The sequence below is a fragment of the Pangasianodon hypophthalmus genome, chromosome 4 (genome assembly GCF_027358585.1).
Source record: "Pangasianodon hypophthalmus isolate fPanHyp1 chromosome 4, fPanHyp1.pri, whole genome shotgun sequence".
NCBI classification, from domain to species: Eukaryota; Metazoa; Chordata; class Actinopteri; order Siluriformes; family Pangasiidae; genus Pangasianodon; species Pangasianodon hypophthalmus.
Window position 1 is genome coordinate 21,329,734 of NC_069713.1, and position 11,494 is coordinate 21,341,227.

Sequence of the window (11,494 nt, forward strand, 5' to 3'; positions counted from 1 at the left end):
GGAGATTGTAGCCCCACAGGCATTTATTCAGTCTGCTGGACTTCAGGACGTGGAGACACACCTGTTTCATGCGCAGGGTCTAGACTTGGGAAAGATCACAAGAAATGGCTTTCATTTGGGTTTCTCCTACAGTGGATCATGCATGTTTATTTCCTCCATGCGGGTCTTCTACATGAAATGCCCAGGGCTGACAGTGAACCAGACTAGTTTTAGAGGAGCGTCAGCGGGGTCAGGGTGGATCAGAGGCCAGTGTGTGGATGGAGCTGAAGAAGTGTCTACCCCAAAGATTAAGTGTGAGTCTAATGGACAGTGGAGTGTAATGCAAGGATTCTGTGTCTGTGGAGCTGGTTATCAAACCGAAGGGAACGTGTGTAAAGGTAAGGGGGTGCTTTCAGTTTTTCCTTGTTGACGATTTAAGCCCATGAAAGCTCTACAAGTGTAATTCATGAGACATGTACAGTATACCTAATCAGAGTAATAATTTTATTTCAGCTTAATTGCTGAATTTTCTGCATACCATCACAGGGTCTCCTGTACTGTTTGGCTGTTTTCAATTTGACGCAAGCAGCATATTATGTTCCTACTTGGTCAGGCAAATTCTAGGAAGGAAAATATGACTGATAATTAGAAGTAGTAAACGTCAGCAAGCGTATAACAATACGTCATACTTTTTTTTCTATCAAGACTGTACCAGGAAGACTACAATTGCATCATCATTGGCTTCAGTCATCTTCCATAGAATTATAAATAAAAAGATCTCACTACAGCTGGCTGTAGTTCAAGCTGTACTGTAATTGCTGCATTCAGAATGGCAACCTGTCGACCACGATGTGTTAGTCACAGAGTTGCAAAATCTGATTCACAATTTACTTGCACAACTCAAAAAAGTTCATAGACACATGCACTCATGAGCTAGCACTCTCTAATGGAAATTCCCTAGCTGTTTGATATATATGACCAATGTTAGGCCATAATGATGAATATGAAATTAATGTATATTAAATCAAGAAGAGAGAGGTAGCACAGTCTTATGTGGTGCCAGTACTAGTGGCTTGGGGCTAATAAATGGCAAGTTGATCTTCGACTAGTCTAGTTTCAGTGGAGTCCACACTGAGAAAGGCACTGTACTCCAATCAGTAAAATTTTGCATGAAGGCATCTCATCTTTCCTGTAGGCAAGAATGGCTGCACTGTCTGTTCCACATTTCACATGGTGCTTGCCAGAACCAATGGCAAACTTTTTTTTTGGTCTAAGACCCTGACAACAAAAACACTTTTGAGACTATTCAGCAATGGACTAAGAACCCATTATGGGCTCCAAACAGTCTAGTTAAGGAGTCTACCTGAGTACACTCGGCTCTGTTGTATTCGGTAGACAGGTGTTCCTCAGGAACAGGGTTGGTGATCACTGGTGAAGAGATGTGTTAACACTACAGGACTGAGAAAACTTGAACTGCAAGAGTTGTATTAGTGGGTTGACAATAAATGCAGTATTTAAGTGATGCTGAAAATCTATCACCTTGAGTAGCATGCAGAGCAGGTGTGACCACATGCATGTACTTGTAGCACTTTATAAGAGGCAATATTAGTCATCACAATGACCACCACCAGAGAAAGTGGAAGGAAATGAATGAAAAAAGTGTTAATCCAGGCATGGGTCAAAACATGTTATCAACCAGGGGGAAATTAACACTTATGATATGATGATACAGAGCTAATATTGGTGAATCACATAACAAAAACACATAGAAACCCATCTGGCGTGTCCAACTCTGGTCTTGTAGGCCTGGAATCTAGAATAGTTTGGTGAGTTCCCTGCTAAAACACACCTACTTACCCTAGAAAATTGAACAATGAGTTGAATCAGATATGATGAGGTGGGGAAAACCTATCTTGTTATTGGTGGTGTTCTTTTTAGCCTAATAACACCACCAATAACAAAACAGGTTTTCCTCACCTCAGCATATCTGATTCAACTCATTGTTCAATTTTCTAGGGTAAGGATGCATGGCTATGAAAGGAAATTTTTTTATCTTTCATTCTTATTTATTTTTTATACAGCTTGTGGTTTGGGCAGCTACAAAGCTGCCAGTGATAGTGGAGAATGTCAGCTTTGCCCATTCAACAGCAGAACATCCTCAGAAGGTGCTTCAGAGTGTGACTGTGAAGAGGGATATGCCCGACTGCAGGATGACCCACCGCAACTAGGCTGTACAAGTGTGTAAAGTATCTTTAATTTATCAATAAAAAGCACTAGTCTTGTTTTTAACTTCTTCATCATTTACATCAGAGTGGCTATTTTAGTACATATACATTCTTTGTAATTCACTGAAATTTATAGACGTACGTAGATATAGCTATAAACACACAATAACTTTCTGTTATTTATTTTCAGGATCTCCATCAGCACCGCTCAACTTAACTGTCCATCACTTGAGTAACACGGCCCTGATTCTGAACTGGGCCACGCCTGCAGACCTGGGTGGAAGACGGGAAGTGATGTATGATGTAGAATGTAGACAAAACACAGGAGAATCTCATGCTGCATGGGTTGCATGTGACAATACCATGTTAATAACACCAAAGTCCACAGGACTGACTGAAACAGTGGCCAACATTACTGGATTACAACCACATGTGAGCTACCAGGTTTCTGTCAGAGCATACAACAGAATATCTCAGAAACTGGGTACATCTGGGGCTGCACAGTCCATTACTATATGTAAGTGATTATTCCCATCAAAATATTTGATCTGGGCAATAATAATGTATTAATGATTTATTTATTCTGCTGAGGTACACAGATGGTAGGGTCAGAATTTGGCACCAACAGCATGAAGCCATGGACCCAACCTGCCTTGTGTCAACAGTCCAGGCTGGTGGAGGTGGTGTAATGGTGTGGGGAATGATTTCTTGGCACACTTTGGGCCCATTAATAGAAATCAATCATCGTTTGATTGCCACAGCCTATTTTAATATTGTTGCTAACCATGTGCATCCCTTCATGGCCACAATTTACCCATCTTCTAATGGCTATTTCCAGTATGATAATGCACCATGTCACAAAGCAAAAGCCATCTCAATCTGGTTTCATGAACATGACGATGAGTTCAGTCTTCTTCAGTGGCCTTTCCAGTCACCGAATCTGAATCCAGTAGAACACCTTTGGGATGTGGTAGAACAGGAGATTCACAGCATGAAAGTGCACCTGAAAAATCTGTAGAGATTGCATAATGCAGTCCTGTCAACATGGACCAGAATCTCAAAGGAATATTTCCAACATCTTGTGGAATCCATGCCATTAAAGAATTGAGGCTGTTCTAGGAGCAAAGGGAGGCCCTACCCAGTATTACTATAGTGTAAAGTGTCTAAAGTGCTCAGTGAGTGTATGACCATACATATAGTTTAAGGAAAAAAGGTCTAATTAGCATCTTTATGGGTTCTTTGGTTTGTCCTTCTGAGGGATTCCTTAAAGGTTGTATGTAGAACACTACAACAAACATTTTTTCTTTCAGTGAGGGTCCTAATTGGAACCCCTTTATAATATGTAATAGATAATATGTTCAAAATTCCCTCTTTGTGCCTGACAGTGAAGACTCCAGTAGTAATCACCACTGTTCCTGTACCAACACCTGCTGCCCAGGAAGAGCTCAAAACTCCAGTGATTGCCAGTGTGCTGTGTGGAATACTGCTACTCCTGGCTCTGATACCAGCTGCCTTCTGCCTTATACGCAGAGGTTATAGTAAATTCAGGTAAAGAAGCTAGGATTTTTATTTTCCAAAAAAAAAAAAATTAAATAAATAAAAATAAAAAAATTAAAAAAATAATTTTAAAAGAAGCAAATAAAGACTTTTAATAAAATAATATAGAAAAAATATTTTTAATAAATGCACTATTATCATTATTGTTCTTATAACAATTCAAAATGGTGTAACTTAGGATCTGATCGTTCTATTTACTAATTTACTGATTTGTAATCTGTACTGGGTTTAGAGAAGATCATGAAGGGGAGCTTGTGCCTTTAGAGAATGTTGGTAGAGTATACAGATGCCCTGAAGAACCACAAACTACACCTCCTCAACAAACTACCAGTAAGACTTCATCTCATTAAAACACACGTAAAATGATTGCACTGAGTTTTTGTGGAAGTGGTACATGACTGGAATTTAGCCCATTAAATTGTGTACAGTTCATTTCAGCAATGTCGGTGAATGTATTGTACATTTGATTGCAGTGTAATTAAGCATGTTCATGTGAGCTATACCTCAGACCTGTCTCTGCCACTGTCTCTCTTTAGGTTCTGTTCCGATTTTCGACAGCGTGAATGAAAGACTGCTGTCTGGTATTAAAGACGTGTTGGTAGATCGCAGCCGAGTCACGCTGGGCAAAGAGCTCGGGAAAGGTACATTTATCTTCAGGCAAAAAAAAAAAATCATAAATAAAATTCTGGCCAATCAGAATAACAAGTCTTTAGTTCATTCTTCATACTGAATTGTGTAATCGACTAGGACATTAAATTTCCTTGCTTTTATGATTATACAAAGTTCATTTTTAGTACTTGTTTACATAGTGTCTTTGATCAAATGTATCTTAATTGTTTTGGCATTTCACCTCTTTTAGGAGAATTTGGGGCAGTTTATGAGGGCATATTCTTATCAGACGACAATGTGAACATCCAAGTGGCAGTGAAGACCATGAAAGGTAAGTATATGATAACAACAGCTTTTAATACAGCTGCACCATTTTTAAAAATAATAATTTTTATTAACTCTGTTTTGTCAATGAGTAATATAAAAAAAGATTCAGTGAAAGGGCTCATTAAAAAATATAGCCTTGACATTCTAACCTTGAGTTCTTGAATTCACTGTGCCGAGCTGACATTTATTAATGAAATACACTAGAACTAAGCATCTCTTATTATGGCACCTCTAACCCTACTGATTTCAGTTCCCTCTCTTATTCTAGGGCTATGTTATATGACAAGACTTGATAAGACCGTTTTTTTTTTTTCCTGAGATCTGGTCTATCTGCCTTAACAGGCCACATTTGCATCTGACACATGACATCTGTCATTAGTATGAACAGCCCTCTGTCTTGATACTCTTTGTCACAAAACATAATGCAAAGTTCATGTGCATCATACACTATATGGCCAAAGGTTTGTAGACACCTGACCATCACACCCATATGTGGTTCTTCCCCAAACTGTTACCACAAAGTTGGAAGCACACAGTTGTATAGAATGTCTTTGTATGCTGTAGCATTAAGATTTCCCTTCACTGGAACTAAGAAGCCCAAAAATGTTCCAGCATGACAATGCCCCAGTGCACAAAGTAAGGTCTATAAAGACATAGTTTGTCAAAGTTGGAGTGGAAGAACTTCGAGTGTCCTTCACAGAGCCCTGACCTCAACCCCACTGAACACTTTTGAGATGAACTGGAATGCTGACTGTGTGCCAGGCCTCCTCACCTGACATCAGTGCCTGACCTCACTAATGCTCTTGTGGCTGAAAGGGCAAATCCCCACAGGCACGTTCCAAAATCTAGTGGAAAGCCTTCCCAGAAGAGTGAAGGCTGTTACAATGAGGGACTAAATCTTGAATGAGATGTTCAAAAAACACATATGGGTGTGTATGATTAGGTGTCCACAAACTTTTGACCATATTGTGTATATACTGTACATATATCAAAAATTATACTGAAGCTGAACTACATAGACTATTCAGCTCCCTCACATTTTAAAATGTTAAATATTATTATAGCCTGTTCTGTATTAGATAACATTGAAATGCTTAATTTAGAATATTTTCTTACTAATTCTTTTTGTAGTTGGAATTTACAGCCAGGACGATCTGCAGTCATTTCTTAAGGAAGCTGAAATTATGCAGCACTTTGACCATGATAACATAGTGAAACTTCTAGGTAAAGTACAACTTCTCTAAATGTCTGTTTCCATAGAAGTTTTGTCTGCATCTCTGTGATGTTCGTCTTACTATGGATTATATGTTAATAGTCAGTGTTGTGTATTTCTGTACTGTGTATTGTTCTGTTAATCATCTTATATTTTCTGATTTTGAAAGAGTCTCTTGCTCAAGCTGTGTGTGTTCATAAAAAAACACTATTTTTGTTCACTCAAAATTAGAATGGAAATTTGACACCTTTCTGACATCTTTTTCTGAATCGACCACTATAAGTTAATGCACTCTTCTAATCATAGTTCTGAGTGTATGTACTAGTTCTTTAATCTTGCCTGACATTTCACACCCAACCCACACATAGACCTACATTTGATATTGTTTGTTACCATAGCAACAAATAGCTTCAGCCTTAAAACTTTACACAACTTACCCATGCATTGTTCTTGGTGCTGTGTGCTGACACTCAAAGAAAAAATAAGATTTAGCCTCAGTTTCAAGGCAAATGGAAACATATTTTGCCATGATAATGCTGTGAAAGAATTCTGAATTATATATGGTCTTAGAACGCATAATGTGTAACTGTTACCTTTGTGACCAAGGCAGCCTACTACAAAGTTTCACATTTTGGAACAAAATTTGGCAGATGAACATCACACAATTCCTACAATTCCTGCAGTTATATAGTTATACTCAAACCAGCCTGTCTGGCACCAACAATCATGCCACGGTCAAAATCACTGAGAGCACTTTTTCCCCATTCTGATGATTGATGTGAACATTACCCGAAGCTGGTAGCCCGTATTTGCATGATTTTATGCGTTGCACTGCTGCCACATGATTGGCTGATTAGAAAATTGCATGAATGAGTAGGTGTACAGGCATTCCTAATAAAGTGCACGGTGAGTGTGTATTAGAATTTAACAAATTGCCCAAAATGAGCTGCTACTCAACAGATTACAGAGAGGACAACTGGGTGATGAAATACCTGAAGTTGAAATGTGAAATTATGTGCCATTTCTGTCCACCAGGTGTCACACTGGAGACAGCACAGGACTTGTCCATCCCTGTTCCACTTGTCATCCTACCATTCTTGAAACATGGAGACCTGAGACGATTTCTTATAGCCACCCGCTATGGTGACATTCCTATGGTGAGCACCAAAGACACATACACAACCGAGCAGACATTTCCAGACAATATTTTTGATCTCATAACTTGCAGTCTGATACTTAAGCCAAATAAATTACAAGTCACTGCATTCCTTATGTTGTCTGTAACTGAATACTTCGTTTCAGTTCGTGCCACATCAGTGCCTGCTACGCTTTATGATTGACATTGCCTCAGGCATGGAATATCTCAGCTCCAAGGGCTTTTTGCATAGAGATTTGGCAGCACGCAACTGCATGTAAGTCCACGGTGGCATTTCTGAACATTTTATATTAGTGAAATAGTGCTGTTTGAATCATTTTTCTCTCCCACTCCTCACCCACGCATGCAGGCTGGGAGATGATCTGCATGTACGTGTGGCTGACTTCGGCCTGTCCAAGCAGATCTTCAGCAGTAACTATTACAGACAGAAGGTTGCTATCCGAATGCCAGTCAAGTGGATGGCCATAGAGAGCCTTTCTGATTCCATCTACACTATCAAGAGTGATGTGGTCAGTCCTGAATATTAATGTCAAGATACAAATTTTGGGTTTCTTGTGAAAGAGTTTGTTGAATCTTTCACTGTCTTTACCTGTATGCAGTGGTCCTTTGGAGTGACCATGTGGGAGATTGTGTCCAGAGGAAGGACTCCATATCCCAGCATCCCCAACCATGAGATTTTGGAACTGCTGGAGCGCGGACATCGCCTCAAACAGGGGGACTGTGACAGTAAACTGTGAGTGCTTTCCATATGTTTTCATTCAGAAAGTGATGAACTTAATGAGCATTGAGTAGGAAAACAAACAGCTGCTACTTGAGAATGAATGCTGTAGTGATGCTTTCTCTGTATCCAGATTAATCCAAACAGAGCAAAGGTTAATGGTATACAATGGTAGACTTCTTCATACTGGCCATGTATAAACAGTCCAGATGCAATAATAGGCTGAAGATAAAACTGTAATTCCCACCTTCTGACCTGGAAAAACCATTTGTGCCAAACTCCAGGTGGGAATCATGAGTCAGAATTTTTTTGAGATTTCTGACAGACCTGATTTCTCAGACCAAACCTGGAATTCAGGCAGCTGCATTCATAAACATTCCATGTGACCTAAGAAATGAAGTCTTAAAATAGGAATGTTAGTTTATATTTCATCTTAAAGGGCCATTTTCAGAGTTGAGTTAAGCATGTATAATAAGGAGTTAGAACACAGAAATTGTGCACATCAGTATTTAGACCTCAGACATAACTACAGACTTAAACTATATGGCCCAATGTTTGTGGGCACCTGATCATGACCCCCATATGTGATCCTTCCCCAAACTTTTGCCACAAATTTGGAGGCACATGATTGTCTAGACTATGACTTTGTATGCCGTAGCATTACGATTTCCCTTAACTGAAACACAGGAGCTAAGTTCCAAGCCTGTTCCAGCATGACAAAGCCCCTGTGCACAAAGAGAGGTCTAAAAAGACATGGTTTGCCAAGGTTAGTTTGGAAGCACTCAAGTGTCCTCCTCAGAGCCCTGACCTCAACCCAATTGAATACCTTTGGCATAAACTGGAATGCCGACTGCACCCCAGGCCTTCTTGTCTAACATCAGTGCTTCACATCACTAATGCTCTTGTGACTGAATGGGCATTGGAAGCAGCATTGGAATAGGATATAGCCTTTGGAATGAGATGTTCAGCAAGCACATACGGGTGTGTGGTCAGCTGTCCACATACTTTTGGCCATATAGTGTATGCGCTACTTAGACAGTTGGTTAGCAATTGTGGGCTTGAAGGCAAGTGCTTTTCTTTAAAGGTGGTTGTCTTCAATTTCATTAAAAATTAGAAGGATACACATCCATATGCCAGTGTTGGCTAATATTCGATAAAAACTACAACAAAAATTTTACCCAGTAAACAAAATTAACACAAAAATGAAATATCAATAACATGAGGTTTTTCCATTCTCCTGAATTATCCCACAGGTTGTGAATATGGCATGAGGCACTGAGATCTTTATATGGTGACATAGAAAGAGCCTGTAAAATTCATTATAAAATAACTGTTGAGCATGGGCTTTTGAATTCAGTATCAACCAAGGAATTCAGAAGCTCTAGTAGTCTCTAAATCTCCTTGTGTTTTCCTCTTCTTTCCTTCCTCTATCACCCTTTCAGATATGAGGTGATGCTAAGCTGCTGGCACAAAGAACCCTCTCAGCGGCCTTGTTTTGCAGAGCTGGCTCAGACACTCAAAGCTCTACTGTGTGAGCTTCCGCCCTTGGAGCCCAGTAAAGAGAACTACTACATCAACCAGGGCCTGGAGGCAGCCAACGCCACCCAGAGCAGTGCTGCAGAGTCTGGCCCTGAGGGAGCTGTAGGAAACATTTACTTGCCCTCGCCACTGCACAAAACAGACTGCTAAAAAAGAAGTGAAGAAGACACAGAAGAAGGATAGCTGTTCTGCAAAAAAGTGTCATGCAGACTGTCAAAAAAAGGAGGCACAAAATCTTGCTGTACTGTACATAGTGTTATGTTTGTACACTGATGTCTATCTGTTTATGCTGTGTATCCAATGCTGTGGATGTTTATGCTGTGTATCCATTTTTTTTTATGAATTATGTAACCAACATTTTCCTAAATAGCTGATACATCTTTCTAAAGTTCAGTGTGCACGCTTTCTATTTATTGCCTACAGTATTTTTAATTCAGACATTAAAGATTGGTCTGAACATGTGTCTAAACATGACACTTATCAACACCATAAAGCCAGATTGTTCTGTGATTAACAGTGATTAATGTTTCTCATACAGCCAGACATGAGAAGAAAAGGTATTTTCTTACTAAGGAACAAACAGACAACACATGAAGTCCCACAGAAATAGTGACCTAATGTCAAAGCATCTAGATATCTGACTAAGAGCTCGTTAACCAATACTAACTGTGTAAAAAGTGATACCCTTTTTACCCATGATACCTTTGAAAATATTACCACACTCTGAGCAGAATTAACAAAAATAATCCATGGCAAAATTTGATTGACATAATCTTTGGCAAGGTCATTAGCCCCTTACAGCCTACCCTCATCGATCTGTCGTCTCATGGGTCTGTGCTAGCAGCCACAATTCAATCCTTTATCAAACCTTTCCTCTTAGCCTTCACCTCCACTACTCCACCTCTTTTTGCATATTCCTCCAGAGCTGTTGAATGTATCCCAGAATGATTTACAGTGACAGAGTGGATCATAAAACACTTAAACACTTAGTCAGCATAGATGCCAGCTTGTGAAACTCTACTTCCACTTTTGCATTGTACAATCCTGCCAGACTCTAGTAGGTATTATACACCATTTCTCTCAAACAAATTAAATTTTATATATTATCATAGAAGCCTTCAACAAGTATACTGACACCTACTGTGTGTATTTAAATGTACGTATTTTATTTTCTTATAATGGCAGCTGGACAGTGATTGGGAAAGTTCATTCATTCATTCATTTTCAGTAACTGCCTTATACTGCACAGGGGGACTGTAAAACCTAGAGGAAACACATGCAAATGGGGAGGAGAACCTGTGAAACTCAACAGACAGTAAACTGAGCTGAACCAGGGATCCTAGACCTGTAAGGTGGCAATACTGCACCCCAGAAAGTTTGATTAAAACAGGTTCACCTTCATGGGATGCTGCAAGATAGGCAGCTATCCCAGAATCAACCACAAGGCCATTTGGCCTCCAATGCATGCAATGTGTACTTATCATCAGAGCATGCAGTTCTCCCACTCTTTTTGTCAAAGTGATTAAAAATAGTCTTCAAGCACCCATTCCAGTTCAGCGTCACGCACAGGCTAGTATGAAGGGGCCTTAAGGGACTCCAGCACAAGGGAGAACTCCTACGACAGGCTCTTAGGGAATAGTAGTCATAATAAATTGTAATCGATTGTGAGTATAGGAAATGGTAAAGCCATTCATGGGCCAGTACATCCTGTCACAGCATATCAACATAAAGCCTGTTTTGAACATAACAGCCTGGCAGAATCTGATAGCAAGCACAATAATGTGTAACATCTTGGGGTGGCAGGGTGGCTAGCATTCTTAGTGAATCTAGGCTGAAACCGTTAAATTGTTGGACCTGCTTTGGTGTTAGCAACCTCTGTTTTGAGTTCACTGTGAGACCAAGCTCTGTAATGTTCGCAAGGATGTGTGCTGAATGGGCTGCTCCTTGGTGGGGCCGCAAAGGAGACAGTCATCAAAATCCGCCCAAATTTTGATGCCACTGGCCATCAACAGAGACAAGGCAACTTCCACACATCCTGGAAACAACCATGGAGCTAAAAAGAGGCTAAAGGGTAGGAATTTGAACTGCTGAAAAGCAACTGTGTTTTAGGGTGATGGGGACATAAAAATAATCATTGTGCAGGTCCGTTGACATGAACCAGTCCTGATGCA

At 39.9% G+C, this 11,494-nt stretch overlaps 1 protein-coding gene across 1 annotated transcript in view; it reads left to right on the top strand.

Moving 5' to 3' along the window:
* si:ch73-40a2.1 (ephrin type-B receptor 2) overlaps positions 1–9,816 on the top strand; it is a 17,328-nt gene extending 7,512 nt beyond the window's left edge. Inside the window, exons 3-15 of the mRNA XM_026935854.3 lie at positions 1–377; positions 2,061–2,216; positions 2,395–2,721; positions 3,590–3,752; positions 3,994–4,091; positions 4,298–4,402; positions 4,621–4,701; positions 5,829–5,921; positions 6,946–7,067; positions 7,213–7,322; positions 7,416–7,575; positions 7,666–7,799; positions 9,227–9,816. The exon at positions 1–377 is cut by the window's left edge and continues 236 nt beyond it. Of these exons, the coding sequence (XP_026791655.3) occupies positions 1–377; positions 2,061–2,216; positions 2,395–2,721; positions 3,590–3,752; positions 3,994–4,091; positions 4,298–4,402; positions 4,621–4,701; positions 5,829–5,921; positions 6,946–7,067; positions 7,213–7,322; positions 7,416–7,575; positions 7,666–7,799; positions 9,227–9,473 (2,173 nt within the window). The 3' untranslated portion in view covers positions 9,474–9,816. The remainder of the gene's footprint in view (positions 378–2,060; positions 2,217–2,394; positions 2,722–3,589; positions 3,753–3,993; positions 4,092–4,297; positions 4,403–4,620; positions 4,702–5,828; positions 5,922–6,945; positions 7,068–7,212; positions 7,323–7,415; positions 7,576–7,665; positions 7,800–9,226) is intronic.
* The last annotated feature ends 1,678 nt before the right edge of the window (positions 9,817–11,494 follow it).